Raw genomic sequence first — 20,034 nt, 5'->3', positions numbered from 1 at the left:
AAAACTAGGAATATAATAAAGATCAGGAAGAGACAAACAAATTGTAACAACATAACCAACACCTAATAATGGCATCGGAGTATCATCAGTCGTAATAATTGATAAAGACGAATTAGAAGATAAAGAAATAAAAGATGACAAAATCTAAGATCCATAAATTGAAAGATATACCTGATGTACAAGAGGATAACAAACCTATATGAGAAGAAACAGACATGGCAGAGAGTTGTAAAGCAAGGAATTGTTGAAACTGTTCAAGTATATGCAGATCTAAAAAGGGGGCAACCACTACATTACTAAACTGAGATAGTTCATTTGGTAACTGTTGTGGTTAATTACAAGATTTCCATGAAGCATTCTGATGTAGCAATGGTGGTTGTTGAGATCGTTGCTGTTGATATGGTTGTTGCGATGGTCATTTTTGTTGTTGTGGTAGTTTACCTTTGTTTAATAATAATGGATACTGAAACTTTCAATGTCTTTTTTTCTTTGCAATAAGCACACTCATTACTAGAAACCTTCGAAGTTCACCTACTTTGATTATGAGGTATAAACCGCTGTGGTGCTGCAAAAACAGATGGCGTAGATGGTGCAATAATCCTCTTATTAACTTGAAACTTAAGACGAATCTCCTCATCTAACAATTCATGTATTACTGAATCAACGGAAGAAAGATGACTACAATGTAAACTTTGTTCCACGCAATCCTTCAAAGTCATCACGAGAGCTATCAAGAATTAGACCAGACGTTGTTCTTCTCTACGAGTGATATAAGCTAGAAATACTCGTAATTCTGGGGATTTTGTGAGTGCTAACTGGTCTCATAGTTCTGACATGACAGAATAAAAATTTTGGATGCTCATATCTTACTGCTGAAGTGCTCGGATATCTGCTTCCAATTGATATTGTTTGGTAAAGTTAGACTGCATGTATAATCTTGTCAAATGATCTCAAACCTCTTTGGTTGTCTCGTACTTGGCCAACTGAGCACCAATGGAGTGTGAAACAGAATTATTGATTCACGTAATAATCTTCGCATTATCGGTCTCCCAAACATTTAACGACTTTGTATAATCATCAGCATTGATGTTCGTAGGTTAAACTCACACACTTGAAACATATCCCCACATAGATTTTCCCCGCAAGAAGTTTTTTATAACATATTCCGAATACGAATAATTTTTTCCATCCAGTCGGACACTAATCGATTGAAGCGAATCATTTGTGCGACCACTCATGATGATAGAACGAATTGTGTTCACGAATAACCAAACAATAAATAAAACTAAGTTGTTGTGAAAACAAAAGAAACACAATCAAAACTATAAGTGTGCGCCAAAAATTTTTTTTAGGCCTTCACTCCGAACCCCGAGTGGGGGCGCATTGCCCCCAGAATAAAACTCTTATCAATATGCTAAATAAATAATAAAATAAATAAATTTGAGTTTTTAAGCTCACTAATTAATTAAATAATTAAAAATTTTAAATAGTCAAACAAGCTTAAATTGAGAGCTCGATAACATATAACCGAACCAAATTCAAACCAAACTCAAGCCAAACTTAAATTGAGGGTTTGATAACATCTAAACGAATCAAACTTAAGTCAAGATTCAAACAAGTTCAAACTCATAAAAAATAAATCAAGTCAAATTTAAATAATCATTTCAAAAATTTACCTCAATTATCTTATTAAATAAATTTAAACATCCTAAAACTCGATTCGACACATTTACCGTCCTATTCATAATCAATAACTGTAGTATTGACCGATACATGCGCATGTACGAGTGTAATAATTTATTATAATATGTTATTGATCAATATTGACTTAATAAAAACTAATCAAAACTACAAGACTTTGAATCATAATTACAACACTGTTATAACATTATGTCGACTAATATTGATTTGAATTAAATAAGATCTCATGTCTACATATTATAACAATTATTACTCACAACTACTGTAACATAATACTAATCAGTTTTGACTTTGAATTGAACATGATCTCCCTCGTGAACATGTTATAGCTGCACTGAACTAATTGCTATAACATTATAACAATTCTGGTTTATAAATATCTCATATGCATAGGTAGTGAATAATATAATGTAACAAATATAAATTGTAGCTATTGTAAAGAGATAAGGCACTATTTTAATGATTAATAATTTTGTTACCCTTATCTATTTCCATAAAATCACAACTAGTTCTAACAACCATGTCAATCAGTTGCGTTGCTTCTTGTATAATCTGCTCAAGTGAGTAGCATTCCAGTATGGGATTTTGAATCGTTTCATCATAGTGTAATATGTTGACGAAGGCGATTGACAAATGCTCGATAAGCTCAGGTAGACATACAACAAGATACACAAATAACTATATTGGTAACAGATGTCGCAGCTCTAGCACTCCTTCTCCATGAAACTATATTACGTGAAGACATTGTTTAATAATGTAGGAACATAGTTTCAAATTCATAGCATTGACCGTGCAGCTCCACCAAGCATGCTTCAAGCACTGGTGCCAAAAGGCTGTCCACGACCAATCTAATCGCGACTGTAAGGATACAACCCCAATGAGTTACTTGGTAAATGCATCGAAGGCCAAGATAACCAGTTTACACACACCTACCTACCTTTACATCTCATCCAGGATGTCCTGACAGGCTTGGTTTCCCTAGCCGCCTCATTAAGTCATGAAGTTACAATGGATTTGGATTGAGAAAAAGAACTGTCAAATTTCCTGAAAATTGAGAACTGAGACATCCGACGTCAAAAGTGTCCCACGGAAGCCTTGCTCAGATTGTCCGGGTTCAATTTTATGTTCTGAAAGTTCATCTGCAAAATAATAAAGGTCTAACCAATATGGAACTTTGATCTCCAATAAGAGTAAATTGAATGGGGTAGCTTATACCAGCAATATCCCGATTTGCATAAATCTCTGAATCGGTGACCCATAGAACATCACCTGGAAAAATGCTCTTGTCACTTAAGGTAGCTGATTCATCATCTATCTCGGTTGAACCTTTGTGAAGCTTTTGATTCTCCTTAACAACCTAATTTTAAATGGCATCAGTGTTATTAAAAGTTGAATGGCAGTATAGCAAGTTCCAAGTATGACCTGAATTAACACATTGGCAGCCAAATGGAATGGGAGACCTTTTAAATATCAGTGATGAAGTATTAAAAATATCCAGTTGATGAAGTTTTACGAAAGTGGAAATGCATACCCCAAAGGCTTCCCAAATCATCATTTTCAACTGGTAGATGGAGGTGGAACCAGAAACTCTTAAATTGACTGAGTTGCCAGAAGACGTTCTTCTGGAGCGCTTGGAAGCACGCCGGTCTGGCTCAGAAACAGATGTCGAAGCTTCTATGAGGTATTTTGGAGGTTCCTTACCACGGACAAGATGCACACAAATAACCTCATCAGAATAACAAAGCTTGTGCATTAATTCACTGCTTTCTCTTTCTCCAATACAAACTTCGCATGTCTGCATTATAGTTATACACTTTAACAAACAAAAATGAAAAATTGGGATGAAGTATTTATTGGAAATATAACAATTGTGGGGATCCAGAATTGAATGGGTGACAGGATAAGAGATGTGGGAGAACATAAGTGTCAAACGAGTCTCATTTCAATGGAGAGTACAGGGAACAAAAATAAAAAGCTCGCAGAAAAATCTAGAACAAAGCCCAAAGGTCGATGTTCAACTGATTCTTTGTTCATTTACCTGTGGATAAGTTCTAATAAGCAATTTTCCAACATCTGTGCCGTCATTTGCTTCATTCATGTGTTCATCTGTACTCTCCACAAAAATAGGAATGTTTTCACAAGATCCATCCAACTTACTGAGACTGCTGGCAACTACAATTTCAGCAGATATGCCTTTGTCTTCTGGAACATTCCATTCTTCACAAAACAGCGACCAATCAGTCTCTGGAATGAGTACCAACCCTTTTGTCTGGAAGGAACAATGATGTATAAGAATAGAAGTTATACTGTAGAGTGTGTATCTGACATGGTAAGTTGAATATGGATTTTTTTTTCTTTTACATTTTTCTTTTAAAAAAATTACAGAATGGTATGATTTGGCCGCTGTATTGCTCTCATATGATTCTTGAGGGCTCCTGTGAGGTACCATATGAGTAGAAACATGAAGCAAGTTGGTAAGATGACAATCATGAAGCAAATGATCAGGATATGGATATCTTGTTGAATATAGATAGAGTCATTCCTCGAGTGCCTTAAGCTATCTATTGTTATTCCTTGTAAACGTTAGGCTATCTTGAGTCATTCCTTGTAAATGTTAGCTAACTTATTGCAGCAAAATTATAAAGGCATAAAAAATAATAATAGCAGTAATAAGAGAACTTAGCCACCCAAAATAATAATAGATGGAAATTTTCATAGTATACTTGCTCTCTCAAACATAAACATAAAACTAGTTCATAGAGGATTTTCAGTTAGGCTTATATGCTTTAGTAATAAAAGTTATAACAGAAGAGGCAGAAGACATGAGTATACTTACAGTAGATACTTTCTGAGAGATGACACCGCGCTTGTAAACTAGTTCAAGAGGTCTTTCCAGTAAATGTGAATGCTGAAAGAAGTAGATGTTAGTTCAAGAAAGTAAACATACGTGGCAAGTATTAATTAGCAACACAGATTTTAAAGGAAGCATATATTTTAGCATACAGTGAAAACAGATCTTGTGAATGTAGGTGTTAAGGAACACCAATTTTAGAAGGCAAGGATACAAGTTATAAAGTATGAGGTCACATAATCTAAATGATTACCTTCTGACATATAAGTGAATCAATTATCACTTCCAAATTCTCAGGTTTTTCACATGAAGAAATGTTCTTCCCAGTTGCTATCAGATAAGCCTTCCATTCTGCGAGCCATGATGAGGGGACCAAGTAATACTTTAGACCAGGAAAAAGTGGAAAACCTTTGCCCATAATTAATTTTTCATGATTTTGACGTTGCTTAAGCTTGGATGCTCTGCAACATGCAATGAACTGTCAACTATAAACAACTTCAACTTCAATGAGATAAAGTAAAACAAAGCTTTGAGTTACCTAAGATCATCCTCCAAGCATGCAACATTCTTTAATTCCTTGCTACAAGTTTCGCATGGTTCAGATTCAGAAGAGAATGTTGAAAAACCTAATGAACCATCAGATTTGGACGAAGCAGAAAATTCAAGGAAAAATAGCCAGAGCCTCTCAGGAACCAGCACACGCTTTGCTGCAGGAGCTTGTTCTGGGAGAAGGTTTCCATGGGAACATCGAAGAGAAGCAGTTGGTCCAGCATCAGTGTCAGAAGGAAAATCAACATTTTTCCTACGCAACCACTGTAGCAACCTTTAAAAACATAGAATTTGTTACGATAGTGTATTTTCAAGAGAAGAGGCCTTGTTTAACTTGATTTAGAAGGATGGAGATGGTGTACATATTATTAGTTGACATCCTAAATAATTAGCCAAAGTAGAGTTGACAATATTGAAGAATCAATATAGCAATCTGAAGTGCATTGCCTACTGTACCTTAGCCAACAAATGCATCGTGTGAAGAGAAAAAACAATATATGTATACAAAGAACACAAAAAAAATACAACACAAAGGCAGTACACGAAGATCCTTCAATGCAGGAAATGGGGGGTGTTTGTTTTTAGAAAATTTTCCACTTTTACTGTTTTCTAGGAAATAAAAGTTGAAAAGAAATATATATATATATATACTCATCGCCAACCTTTCTGAAAATAAGAAGAAAATAATAAAAATAATTGGGAAATAAAAAACAGAAAACATGGTTTTCTTCTTACACAATCTCGACTGAGCCTCAAAGGACAAAAAGTTTAAAACCAAAACTAAATCTAGACAAATGATTAAGGAATCAGATGAGCTACTATGCATCCATGCTCCACTTGTATAGGTCGTGAGCATGAACAGTGAAAGGCTAGCTTTGGTGTTCCCAACATGTGTCTGCTTTTACATGGACCTAAATTTAGCATCTGAGATCACTGCAAAGCTGAACTGGAGGGAGTTATTTATTTTGCTTAGAACCAACACAAATTTTCATCTCAAGGTACAATAACACTAATCATCACAAAGCACAAGGATTATAGCATGAGTGACACCAGAGGGAAGCAATGATTGATAAATCAATCAGACACAAAAACAAATAAATCCTCAAGCTTTCATAGAATTTTTCATAAATCAGAACCATACAACTGATCCTGCTTCGTGCTCCCTCAAGTCCAAGATATATACCCAAATAAAGAAGATCCCATGAGTTATCCAATATTGAAGTCCTACTATAGAGAATGGCAAAAAACAAGAAGGGACAAAAAAAAGTAATTACATGAAAACGCACAATCATCTTACCATGGCCTAGATACAAAATACAAACGACCATCCAGGTACTTTCCAGCAAGGGCAGCTTCAGCAAGTTGCCTTAAGGAAGCCTTCTTATCACGGTAATCATCTGCACAGACTGCAGTTTTTGCCTCATCTCTAAGGCAATCAATGCAAATATCATCATTGCTCAAAGTAGGCCCCCCTCCGTACTGTTGTTAAGTAGAAATGATGAGAGCAACCAACAGGAAAATGCAAAAAGTTGGAATGTACAATACCAGTCAAAAAACACAAAGGAAGTGTCAGTGATTTAAACAGTTGATAAACACAAAGGAATATATCACCTACCAATTGCATTTTATTCTTCAACCAATATGTTATTAATGCGCAAAATCAGTTGTAAAACAAGGAGTAATACTAGAACAAGCAAAATAACATCAACAAAGTTCTGAAATGCATAATAGAAACTTCAGCAAAAGCTTCTTTGAAATAGAAATAAACTCGGCCAACAGTATTTCTATTTGATATGCAAATATTATTGAACACGTCAAGGAAAGGTATAGGTTCAAGAAAAAAGCACAACATAAATAGCTAGAGAGCAGTTCAATCATCTTGTAACTTCTCAGCATAGCAAGTATACAAACAGAATATAGAACTGACACAGATTCTTTGAAATTGGATCTCAGTACATCAATAAAAGATATCTGACTGCAGTAACAGCAAACCTATTGAGAATAAATCAAAATTGTTAATTAAAATGAAGAAAGGGTTAGTCACAGAAGTTTACACATGAAATGCACATCATCGACGAAAGCTATTAAGATGAGAGGTAAGTAACAGAAAAGAAGTAAATACAAAAGAAGCGTCAGCTTACTTTAGACAACAGCATCTGCCAAGCTGCATCTGACAACCGCTTCATGGAGGTTACTTTTGATATAGGAACTTTACCATGAGCACACTGAATTGGGCTGTTGTCAATGCAACTGCAAGGAACAGCAGATAATGATTTGACAGCAACACCAGAAACTGTGAAGGTTGGGCTAGATATCAAAAGAAATGTAAAATTTGGAGTAAAGATGCATTATCAGTAGTTAAGATGGAAGAATTGCAGTCCTTCAAAAGGCCATAAGCAATTCAAATTTGTTTTTCCTTTTGAAAACGGCAGTTCTATAAAAGCGTAAAAAGCCTTAAAGGAGTAAGACCACATGTCATTTTACCCAAACTTAGAATTCACACGAAAGACATTGGAAACTGCCGCAATGACACAGAATAAATTGCTTATGAAAAAACTCTAGAACCTTATAGCAATGTTGTCAACTATGTCAAGTACAAACAATAAAGAAATTTGCAACTTACGGAGGAATGATAGTATCAGTCCACTGACGAAGCCACTCCATAGAGATCCAAAAATATGAAGCGCCACCAGGGTCAACAGGAGCTTTTGAAAGAACCAACTTCACTTCTTGTCTCCGTTCAGTTATACGAGACTGCTCAGTTTCTTTTCTCTTCCGATATTCAGCACAAGAATTTTCATAAGAAGTATTTAAAGTTCCCATCTCTTCATCAAGGTGAGAAGGAAGATAACTGCTTTTTGAGTCATGATCTCCCATAACTATTTTTCTCAAATCATCTTTATTCTCCTTATCAGTTCTAAGATTATACATTAACATGTATGCATCGGAGGATGAAAAGACTTCTTCTTGCATAGGGGCATTGAAGCCTGAGGTGGCACAGGAAGCAGGTGTAGAATTAACCAATTGATTCTTCAAGTGAGATTTAACATTTCCCTTTGAGATTTCTCCAAAAGGGTGATAGCCCAAATTGGACACATGCTCATCGTCGAATTCCCACCATTGTCCACTGTTTTCATCCTTAATATGGGCCACATAATGTCCACTATTAGCAGCAGAACCCTTGTGAATCAGAATTGCTGATAACTCATAAATCAAGCCTGACTGTGGAGGATTTGATAACCTTTTCCCCATGTCCAACCATCTTGTAAAACCAAAAGCTGAAGTTATCTTTTTCTTGGTAGTCGTCTGCACAAGAACCAGTGAAGAACAATAAATTAGGAAACATTCCATATATTGAAGTGAATTATCAACTTGCAGAAGTAAGAGGAAAAAAAACAGAAACAGGAAGATAAATTGTCATTTAGTAGGATTACCTTGGGGAGAAAAACATAACGCTTTAACTGGAAATTAAGAACCTGAGGAAGTGAACAAAGTTTTATGCACCGTGTAGCATCAACTCTCTTGCTACATGAACAGCAGAAATATTGATTTTCCCCATCTAATACTTCTAAGCTTAGATAGTCATCCAAACTTTCATCTAGATTGCTCAGACCTTTGATATTCAACTCAAGCTCATAAAAATCCTCCACCTTTGAAGATGCTTGAGAGTCTTTTCCACACATTGAGCACCTTGAAAGAGAATATATTTATAACAATGTAACAACCAAACTAGTCAAAATTAGCAGTTCCTGTCTCATGGCATGGAAGTGTCTAGTGGACATTTGACTAGGAAGAACCATGTCTAACAATCATCTTTTATATATAAAAGCAAAAAAAATAGGTTGGACTAAAAAGCCTGAGGATAAAAAAGAAATGAAAAATGGGGAAGATGTTACAGGTATAGATCATATACTCAAACACAATGAGTATGTGAGACAACTGATCATCAAACAAGATGGCCAACAAGAAGGAAAAATCGGAACTTCAAAACTTTAAAGTAAGGACAGAATCTCTTACCGTGTTACATGTGAAACACTCCCACGAAATAAATCCTGCACGGCAGTTCTAGCATTTGCAACCTTTGAATGACTTAAATATCTTTCCAATAAAGATAGAAATAAGGTAAGAAATTCATGGCTATCCTGTTGAACACCATCGTCCAGCTCCAATGTCTTAATAAACGGTGCTGAGTCAATAAATGACATTTTGCTGGAGTGTAACTGTACAAACAACCTTCCAAGCTGATCCAAGACAGGATGCTGCTTAAAAAAATCAGGTTCAATAGAGAATATGCAAGAACGAAATGATGTGTTCATATAAAGGCACTGAAGTATGCTGTTCGCGTAGCAGGTGGCACCCAAATTAGTAAGACCAGCTGGAGTATCTGTTGAGTCACGAAGATCCTTGCAAGGATCTGGACCAAGAGAACTAATTATTTCAGACATCCTCTGCCACAATCCAGTCTTTTTTGTGCCATTAGATGGTGGAATCAGCCCGCAAAAGCAATTAGGGGACTCTTTAGAATTTCCTCGACAACCTTGACAAATAGGTTTTGTAATGGAATAAAGCTGTATTATATCATCTCTTGTAATCTCACCAGTTAAGTGTATTTTCCTGAGAACAATGAAAATTACAAACAGGGAAATGGGAAAAGTTCTCACTAAATATCCAGAGGAAGAAGAAAAACAACCTGAGTGTCTCAGTGGATGAGTAACTGCTGTCTTCATTTTTCTTCCTCTTATTTTTGTGGCGAGTGTCTGGTCTACTTGCTGTACTGAAATTTTCATTTTGACAACTGAATTGAGAGGATGGGTCACTATTGTCATCAGTTATTTTCCTCTCAGTATCATTGCAAGAATTTGGTCCACCCATTGTGCTACAAAGTTCACTTCAACTACATAAATTCACATGAGCATTCTCCACTTGTCACCCAAAAACACAGATTTATTGATCAGATGTCATGTCAATAACTGCTCTTTCATGAACGCCTTGAGAAGTAAGAATGCTGTAAAATATTATGAGAAAATTTAGTTTGAAAAATAACAATAAAAAAATCAAGGCTTCAAAATGCCAATGTAGGTGGTATGTGCTCAATCAACTACATAGCACATATGTGGTATACAGGGGCGTACCCAGTCAATGTTAAGAATAATAGAACACATACGTAATGAAAAAAATTGAATGGCATGTATGCATAGAAAAAAATGCCAATCATACAATGCACACATGGAATATATCAATATCTGAGTTGGTGTACTAGTGCTAGTTGCTAAATAACTTATCTACACATTAAAACAACTCAACCATGATTGTTCATTCTTTAAAACTATAACAATTAAACCCTTTAATTCAGCCACCATACACACATGCTGTCGAACACCAAAGTAAATATACAATTTCAATATGGAACTCAACCTCACACAAGTTACACAAGATCTACAAAGTAAAATTTACCTTAACAAGTCAATTATGGTATTGTCAACGAAACATATGAAAAACTACAGTTTACAATTCATCATTTCCACAATAAAAAGAAAACACATAAGCATTCTCATAAAAGAATCAAATCAACTATTACATATGCTCGCTTCAAGTATGAATCCCACTAATTATATCATATTTTAATCTTATATATCCCTTTTACAAATGAGGAAACATCATAAATATAGAAATAGAAAATGCATCTTTGACTTCAAGATTAATAAAACTAGGACTCGAAAGAAAATAAATTGGAAAAGCAAAAGAACCTGCAAATAACCAAACTCTAAACTCTGGTCTCAAACATAAATTCCACCAATCACAACATCTATCAATTTGAAACTCCCTGTTATAAAATTAGGTCAGCAGCACTCAACTAAATTTCCAACCCCAATGATAAAAAATGGATTTATAATGCCATAACTGAGAACAACATGGGAAGAGAACTGCCTAAAATTTGATAAAATCTGAAATCTATATTATATAATTCAAAATGAATTGTATTCTAATCAAATACTACGTCATAAATCAAATACAACATTAACATCAAATCCAACCTCATCTTCACTCAATCATTTAACAACTTTAGATTAAAAAAACACAAACGAGGCTCTTAACCACTCCACCTATACAACACCGGCTCCAATTAGTACAAGCCGCTGCGCGATATACAACCAAGAAGGACTAGGAAGTGTATGGTCAATGCGCAATCGAAGTAAGCTGCGAGATACCCATGAAATGTAAAGGAAAAAGGTTCTTACACGACTAAGGACCACAGCACCAGTGCCGCTCGACCAAGACAACGAAGGCTTGGGCAGCCGATCTACCGCGAAGAATGAGAAAAGAAGAAGTCGATCGCTGCAAGCCTTTTCGGCGCGCCGATGGTGCGGTGTCCGAAAGAGGAGGCGGCCAGCGATTGCAGATCTCCTCGCGGCTGTATTCGCCGGGGAGGAAAGGCAACGCGGCGAGGCTGAGCGCAGACTATTGTGGTGCACGCGAGAGAGAGAGGAAGGAAAGAGAGGGCTGCAGCAGGGAATCTCACGCCGGCGATCGAGGGACGCGAAGGAAATGGAGGCTCTTCCACCGCAGCGTCGAGAGGTAGAGATCAGGGAAAAGGGCGACGCTGGGAGAGTCGGAGACGGGCCAGACGGCTGCAGACGCCGGTGGATGCAAACCCTCGCACTTCCTTGATCCTTCTCTCCAAGTAAACTGAACCCAAGGGCTTGTTTTCGTATAAAGAAAGTTACGTGAAGCAAATAGTGAAAATGGAAAACTGGTAGGACTGTGAATGAACACAAGTTTAGTATTCAATTCGGTAAGAGCTTATTTATGTTCGTTTAATATACATAAAATTAATTAAATGAATAAATTTGAACAACTCTTAAGCTAAACAAATAAATTTGAACACATATATATTCAGCTCGCAAACATTCGTTAACAATATTCATGAATCATATTTATTAATAAAATTCTTTTCAATATGTTAAATAAATAATAAAATAAAATAAATAAATCTAAATTATTATTCTCAATAATCAATCAAACAATTAAAAGTTTCAAACAATCAAATAACCTTGAATTGAGAGCTTGATAACATCTAAACGAACCAAGCTCGAACCAAGCTCAAGCCAAGCTCAAACCAAGCTCAAGTCAAACTCGAATCAAGCTCAAGCCAAGCTTGAATTGAGAGTTTGATAATACTAAATGAACTAAACTCAAGCCAAGCTTCAAACAAGCTCAAGCTCAAAAAAAATAAACCAAGTCAAACTTGAACACTCATTTCAAAAGCTTGACAAGCTTGGCTCATTTTAAGCTCGGGTCAGCTCGGCTTGGTTATCTTATCAAACAAACTTAAACACCCTAAAGTTTAGCTCGGCTCAGCTCAGCTTGACTTATTTACAACCCTACTTAGTTGAAACATTGTTAAACTTTCATTTCACCTTAAAAAGTTTTCAAATTATCGCCACTAGCCATCAAGTCATAATAAATAATTATTCATATATCATAAAAAAGCACTCCTTTTCTAAAAAATATTAAAATAATATTTTACTCATAATTTAATATTTAAAATATCCTTTTATACCTAATATTTTAGATAATTAAAGACATCTTTTCGTTTTTATTATTTCTAATAATCTTACTATCTTATCATTTTATTTTACTATTTGATTAAAAAAGATCTAAAATTAAATTAAGTTAATATCCCAAAAAATAATTTTAAAATTTATTAATTATCTCCACATACACATCAATTTAAAATTTACCTATGATATATTATTGAAAATTTTTCTCATTAATCAAACAGGTATATTATTGTTAATTATTCTCATTAATTAATTAGAAATTTAGAGTTCGAAATTTAACTATGGCGTATTCTTAAAAAAAATTATTAGTAATCTTTTTTTATTTTCTTTAGTTTCACATCTTAAGATTGGCACCAAAATGAATGGAGAAACTTCTATACGTTAAAAAATATATTTTTTTTTGACTTTTTAACTAAGATCAAGTATAATATTAAATTAATTTTTTTATAAGAGAAAGTTTTACTGAGTCTGACGTATATTTATCCAATTTATTGGTGGTCTTTTAGCTAATATTAAATGTAGTATTTATTATTATAAAAATAAATTATATTATATTGAATAATATTATTTAATTACTTATAGAAAATATTCATTTTATAAAATTTAAATGTATTTAGGTATTAAATTACACACGCGTGATGGCTATTGCTAGCGTTTATAGTTTATGAGTCAAACAATAAAAAAAAAAACTAAACGAGCCATAATTATCAAATAGTGTCTTAGGAAGCTTTAGAAAAAGAAGATACAATTTGGAGCAAATTGAAATTTTCATGTATTTCAAAATACAAAAAAGAATGAAGAAAGGAAAGCTTCTGATTCCAAAAGACCATTATACTCTGTTTTTTTTTTTTCACTTGATAATTATACTTAAATGAAGGCAGTGTTTTGTCAAGTTAATAAATTTAAACTTTTACCCTTCTAACTTTTCCAAATATAGCAGAAAATAGTGCATATTATACATTATTTGGAAAACAAAAAAAAGTTTGTTATTTTTAGTTTTTATTTATTTGAAATAGAAATTTATGATAAATATGAAATTCTGAAATACATGAGATTATACGGACAAAGATTTTTTTAAAAAAATTATTAATAATAAAATAAAATAAAATTTATTTAAATATAAATAATAAAGACAATGATATATACAAAGAAAAAATCTCAAGAAAATACTCAAGTATAGATATATAAATTCATGATCTATCATTTCACTTTTTATAGGTCTCATTATTTGTACGTCTATTTCTTAAAATTCTTTCCTTAAACATATCATTTTCAAATATTAATATAATAGGGATTGAGTCTAAAATGATCCGTATACTAATGAGATTATAAAATAAAATCTAAATTTTGTACTTTAAAATAGCAGTCATTTTTTTTGTTAAAGAAAGTTTTTAAATTTTATAAAATTGTGTAACAAATTTATGATTATAATAAAAACTCCTTTGTATCTTTTTTTTTATCATTCCTTTTCTCTTCCCATTGGCATCTCTATAAGGCCAATTGCAACGCTATTAACGTGTCATGCGTTAATAGCAATATAGTATTATATTTTTTCAATCGGTATTAACGTGTCATGCGTTAATAGCAATATAGTATTATATTTTTTTCAATCGGTAGACATTTAACGCGTTCAATTCTTTGAACGCGTTAAATGCTACAGTGTATTACCGTACATCCATGTAGATAGTAACGCTGGAGTTTTAACAGCGTTGCAGATGGCCTAATTTCTTTATATTCTTCTCTCCCAATTCATCTCCCTTTTCTCATCATTCCCTTTCTTTCCTTATCCATATTCTTTTGTCATCATTCTTTTTATTATCACATTTTCATCCTTACGCCTTTAGCTCTTCCTTTCCTTTCCTTTCCTTTCCTTTCTCTTGGTATTCCTTTCGCATTGTTCTTTCCTTTATCGCATCTCAAATTCGTATCACTTTCTCTCCTTTCTCATCGTTCTCTTTGTTATCGTATCTCAATTTTCCTCTCTTCTTTCTCCACTACTTAGGACTTAACTCAAACTAACTTGACTCTTGCAACTGTTCCATGAACGAACATCAACCAAATTAAAACTTCCAGAAGATGTGGAAGATGTCGTCGCCGTCATCATCACATGGATTATTATTCTCCACTGTCTAAGTTATATTACTATTTATAGCATCAAATCTAGTCCATGGCGGCCGCTGGATCAGGCTTTTCGGCATCCTCCACCTCGAGATGTCGGATCCAAGCGTTCTCCTCCGGCACCGACGATCCGCCATCGCCGCGAGCGTTTCCGCTTCTTCTTTGACCGTAACGGTCGTCCTCGGGGCCGAAGACGCCGGTGTCCGGGTCGGGGGTCCAGTAGCTATCGCCGCGGCCGTGCGCTGCTGCGCCCTCCTCCAGGACCACCGTCGCCACGCTCGACTTCAGCTCGACCACCTCGTCCGGAAGCACCGACGCAGCACCCGGACGGAGTGCGCCAGAAGAGCTGCCGTGCGCGCTCCTGCTGAACTCGAACAGAACAGCGCAAACTTGATCGGAATAACGGAGTTCATTTTTCCCCAAAAAGTAAAACCTGAAAAGAGATTGAGCTCCCATCGCTCTTGAGATCGACCGCCCTGCCATTGGCGGTGCTATGGATTCGACGAATTGCAATGTCATCGTCTTTATCGTTTTCTTTAGAATCCAAGTCAATTGTTTATGTTATGGCCGCCTCCTCTGGAAGGCTATCGCTCGCTCGCATCATGCTTCGCATCGCCGTGGATTGAGGACGCGTGTAAAGGTCGAAGAGGGAGCCAAAAAGTTCTTTAATTTAAACAGCCTAATTAATCACACAAATAAAACATTTCCTATCGGATAAAATTGACTGACGCGAATTTCCCTCGAGGGTTGCTTCACACATGAAGTGCCATGAATGACAGCCCTGGGAAAAAAGCAATATTTATTGCACAGCAAGAACACCGACGGACTGAAATATTCACACCAAAAAATTTCCTAGTTACAAAAAAAAACACACACACAAAATTGAATATAAGTTACAACTCTATAGAATAGAAGAAGGATCTCGAGCCTACGAGAATCGAAGAATTAATCGTGACTAAAGACATGAAACGAGTGTAGAAATACCTGCACATCGATACTAACCAAAAGAATGAATGAAATGGATCCGTGTAGATGCAGATTGATAAGAACACTTCAAGATATACACTTCACAGGAAGAGGAGAAGATTTTAATCCTAAATAAATTGCCTTCACGAGAGCGACGAATTTTAAGAGAGCGTCGTCGCTGTACCACTTCAACTTCCATGTGTGAAGATTTGGGGTTTCAGCTAGCTGCCTCTCTTTCTTGATCTTGTTGGAAAAGAAGTTAGTAGCAGGCAAGACATCGGCAAATGTTAAGGTCACACATCGAACGGGAGAGAGCTCAATGACCTGAGGAGGTATACACGGACGGAAGACATCATATGCCAGTAACAGACGGATGAATGCATGTTAAACACTGCTCTTTTAATGGATATCGGTCGGCCTTGTAGACATTAGAGTTATGACTAAGAAATATAGTCACAATCTAACTACTGCCCATAACATTCCATTAAAATGCTTTCTGTCGTCTGCATATGTCACGACTAGGCACATTGCATGTATGATAGAAAACGGGTTGCAATATGCTATCAAGGAATAAATATTTAAGTTTGAGAAGAATATCATGGATAATTGAAAAGTGAAAACATGAGTAGATGCATATACATTTACTTAGGCTTATCGATAACTCATTTACAACATTTAACATGAAAAAGTCTCAAATAACAGCGTGATAAAAAAACTATAAGTTGGGAAGGAAAAAAATATGTAACTTGATAATAAACATAATCAACTTTTACCATTTCAAGTATATCCCGAATTGTGCAGCCAGAATGCAGAGAATAATATGGAGAGCTTGTTCCAGAATCAGCAACGAAAGTTCCAAACTGCAGAAAATTCTCAATGCATACAAGCATATACTCTTCAACAACCATAATTGATCTTGCCACCCATGATTCGCCTGTGCATTTGGCCAAATAAACTGAGAGTCCAACTCCTCAACTCATCCCAGAAGATCATTAAAAATAACAGCCATTAAATGAAATAGCAGCAAGAGTAATATGAAAAGGACTCCAATAATCTTAAAATTCAACCAAAGATAAAAATTCAACACAAGAATTGGTTCAACCAAGCATATACATCGTCTTAAAGTCTTGAATATGATGAAGCACTAGTCCTGGGCTAACCTGCCAATCTGCCTGGTTTTGAATGGATTTTTGTGCAAGCACACACTGTTTTGCCATGTCTTGAACATGCCACTCGGTGAAGATTGTTTCAAGACCAAACCAAAAGGATTTCCATTTCAAACACATCCCAAATTCAAATAGAATGGATGCAGCAGAACTAGAATATATACCTAAAGCAACTCGATAAACCCACTTTGGCGTACAAAGGAAATCCTAAACAAAAGGTGCTGCAACCAATTCCTCGGCCCGTGCAAAGTGTCTTTAGAGAGCTTGCTGATGTACATGTAATTTAAAATGAGCTAGAACACATGGGCATTCCTGGAGTTATCAACTCAATGCTGTAGTCTACATTGAAACAGCATGCTTTGTTTAGAAAATTGAAAGCTAAGGCTTTATCTGCAATCTGCATTGTTGTCTGTCTACAAACCAAAACATAATCGACTCACTAGTGATGTGAAGACTAATTAAACAAAACAACAAAAGAACTAAACAGGTTCATCACAAGGTCGGCCAGTGAGACAATGAGGGATAAGCTTCATCATCGAGAGGGAAACAGACTGGATCACGAACTAAGGCCCCTGAAGGACCGCTCAGTGATAAAGTTCAAGATTTGCAATTGTTTTGTACCTTTGTTATCTTTTAGACATTAGAATGAGACAATCACAAATAAAGCAGTAAATTTCTACTGTGATGCTATAACATGTTTGCATTTAATTAATCCCTCATGCAGTATCAGCTGGAACTACCTACTCACAAATTAGGCACCTGAATCAGTACTAGGGCCTTGTAAGCTTCTTCAGGTTTGTTATCATTAGAAATTAAAAAGAGAATCACAACTAGAAGCAGCAGATTTCTAATGGAATATTATAGCATGTTTGATAGTTTTTAAACCTAGTGGGCTTGACTTAATACGATCTCCCTGTGAATTACAGTGTCAGGAAACAGGTATCCATTGTTATTAGTTCTTTACAACAAAAGGAAAGTAAAACATTAGTAGTTAATACTTAACAGCACAATGGAACAATCTTTGAATAGAATGAGATCACCAAAAAAAAGAGAGAAAATAATACATCACATAAAACCTCTCCCTTTCAATAGTTCAATTCATGTCTATCTGTATAAGCAGGAATTTAACTATCTGGAGGGAAGCTTCAACTAAACCAACTTTAGAAATTATAGAAATCCGATTGTATTCAATTTTCAGAATAGTAATTGTAAGGGATTCTAGAAATTTATTTTGGTATTTGGCATTCGTCCAATTTATTTGTCTTATCAAAAGCAATGTAACTTATTAATTTTTTATTTTTGTTAGTCATCCAATTGAACACATTGTTGGTCATGTCAACCAGTGAACTTGGCAAGGTCAATGCCCATGTCAACATATAGTTCAACCAATCGACCCACCAGTTTGACCACTAACCAGTTACCCGGAACTTGTCTAGTTTGATTTCCCATCCAGTTTTTGTAATGACCTTTCCAACACTTTTTTCCTCCTTTCCTCCCCTCTCACCAACTTTTGGAAGGAACTAAAAGTAGCGGGAAAAAGCTCCAAATTGCTCCTTTCTTTTCCTTTGTTTTTGTTCTGCCGTTCAAGTAGACAAGAGAAATGACTTCCCTCCTCTCTTCCCTCTATTTGAGCCCCCTTTCTCCCAGTAGGCACAACATGAGTAGACACAGATAAAAGGTCGATCTAATAACTTCAAAGAAGCATACCTCCAGAGTTGTCATTCCAAAACAGAAGCATGGAATATAGGAACAATCCCAACTTTGGAATTCCACATACATATTTCTCAAGCATTTTTACCTGGACATTCTCCCAACTGCCATTTAAATTTTTCAAAGAAAGAGATTAGAGGAAGAGAAAATAACCACTACAACTGGAAGCACATCAAGTTTGCATGAGCATCATGGTTAACACCATCATGACTATAATTGGAAGCTTACCTCTTCAGAGACCATATACTATATGATGCAGCAGATTCAGATATTTGTAACAGGGATAGTAGATTCTCCAGTTTTATAGAACTCCTTGTCAAGAATAGGTATGATATCTTCCCCTCCAAATATATCCTAAAGAACAATAATATGACAATTTAATGCTGGAGTGTTATAAAAGAAACCCACAAATAAAAATTATCTGAAACCTTAGTGCTTGTAGTCCAAGTCCAACCAAAATCTCTCTCATATCTTCCAGTTTATGGCATCCCACAACTTTGGTAATAACTTCTAAAGAGGAATTACAAAGTTATTCCTTGAAATTGTATAGAAAATAATAAACAAGAGAAACATTTTATGCAGCAAAAAATTCATACAAGAATAAATGATTCAATTTACAAAAGACTCAAACCTTGGTCATTAGGTGTTGTGTCAATAAAGATGACATATATCTTTCTCTCACAAGTCCGCAAAATAGCAACTTCACTGCAGAAAGTGCAGAAACAATTTACAAGTATCCCCAAAAGAACATGATTCTTTAATAAGACACAAAATTGGTGTCATAAGCCTTACCGCTCTTCAACGACCATCCCAAGCTGAAATATACAATCACAACAAACTATATCCTCAATTGTTTCAGTTTCAGAAGTGCTGAAGTCCACTATCTTCAGATGCAAAAAATCCTTCAGATTCTCATTTTCTGCAGGATTAAGAGTTCTGACACCAGTATCAGTACTATGATTAAGATTTACATGACTGCCAGGGTCCCTACATGTCATGCTCCTTTCACCATGTGCATCCCTCAAATACATTTGACTAACACCATTGCCATTTGGTTTATCAAGAATTGGCTCCGTATTAAGATTTCCAGAAAGTGAAATAAGTCTTCTCTTAAGCTTTGACTTGCCTTTCTGTTTCTCAGATCCATCAACTGCATGATTGGCAATGTGATTGAAACTGTCCTCACCATTACTGGAGATACCATGTGCATAAGATGGATAATTGTCATCTTCTTGGTTTACTTCCACACAATTTCCTCTCATTGATGCTCTGAAATGTCTTCCACCAGCAAGACATTGGATGTCCAGTGATGTTAATGAGTTGTTGCTTGATGTTTGCTTCAAAAGTGCTTGGCTCAGTAAGCTATCCAAACTGGAGGAGCTTAGATTGTGTGAAAACACCACCACTGCTA

The 20,034-nt window shown here is 35.4% G+C and overlaps 2 protein-coding genes across 6 annotated transcripts in view; both read right to left on the bottom strand.

Annotated features, from left to right (window-relative positions):
* Window positions 1–2,207: 2,207 nt before the first annotated feature.
* LOC122014401 (ubiquitin carboxyl-terminal hydrolase 26-like) lies at window positions 2,208–11,806 on the bottom strand. Of its 2 annotated transcripts, none has more exons than XM_042570630.1 (15): window positions 11,341–11,806; window positions 9,792–10,106; window positions 9,119–9,715; window positions 8,536–8,791; window positions 7,725–8,407; window positions 7,243–7,351; window positions 6,399–6,580; window positions 5,091–5,375; window positions 4,806–5,013; window positions 4,538–4,609; window positions 3,740–3,970; window positions 3,233–3,496; window positions 2,917–3,058; window positions 2,639–2,840; window positions 2,208–2,559 (listed from the first exon to the last, which is right to left on the bottom strand). In XM_042570630.1, exons 2-14 carry the CDS (start codon window positions 9,971–9,973, stop codon window positions 2,737–2,739), a joined length of 3,315 nt encoding a protein of 1,104 aa, XP_042426564.1. In that variant the 5' UTR covers window positions 9,974–10,106; window positions 11,341–11,806; the 3' UTR covers window positions 2,208–2,559; window positions 2,639–2,736. The 2 variants fall into 2 exon arrangements, with proteins under 2 accessions (XP_042426564.1, XP_042426565.1); XM_042570631.1 differs by having other exon boundaries at window positions 2,635–2,840; window positions 11,341–11,786.
* Window positions 11,807–15,663: 3,857 nt separating this feature from the next.
* The window catches only part of LOC122017752, a 29,580-nt gene continuing 25,209 nt past the window's right edge, over window positions 15,664–20,034 (bottom strand). The window contains exons 6-12 of one of the 4 annotated variants that reach the window (XM_042575436.1): window positions 19,416–19,994; window positions 19,255–19,328; window positions 19,052–19,133; window positions 18,852–18,977; window positions 18,621–18,727; window positions 16,521–16,681; window positions 15,664–16,071 (exon numbers count right to left, since the gene is read on the bottom strand). In XM_042575436.1, the coding sequence (XP_042431370.1) occupies window positions 15,835–16,071; window positions 16,521–16,681; window positions 18,621–18,727; window positions 18,852–18,977; window positions 19,052–19,133; window positions 19,255–19,328; window positions 19,416–19,994 (1,366 nt within the window). In that variant the 3' untranslated portion in view covers window positions 15,664–15,834. Of the gene's footprint in view, window positions 16,072–16,520; window positions 16,682–16,907; window positions 17,327–18,620; window positions 18,728–18,851; window positions 18,978–19,051; window positions 19,134–19,254; window positions 19,329–19,415; window positions 19,995–20,034 lie in introns of those variants that run through there. The other 3 variants (XM_042575438.1, XR_006121448.1, XM_042575440.1) reach the window with 3 other exon arrangements.

This window comes from Zingiber officinale, chromosome 8B, assembly GCF_018446385.1.
Source record: "Zingiber officinale cultivar Zhangliang chromosome 8B, Zo_v1.1, whole genome shotgun sequence".
In the NCBI taxonomy this organism is placed as follows: Eukaryota; Viridiplantae; Streptophyta; class Magnoliopsida; order Zingiberales; family Zingiberaceae; genus Zingiber; species Zingiber officinale.
Note: the sequence above shows the minus strand (reverse complement) of the source record. Positions and strands in the feature narration are given on the sequence as shown.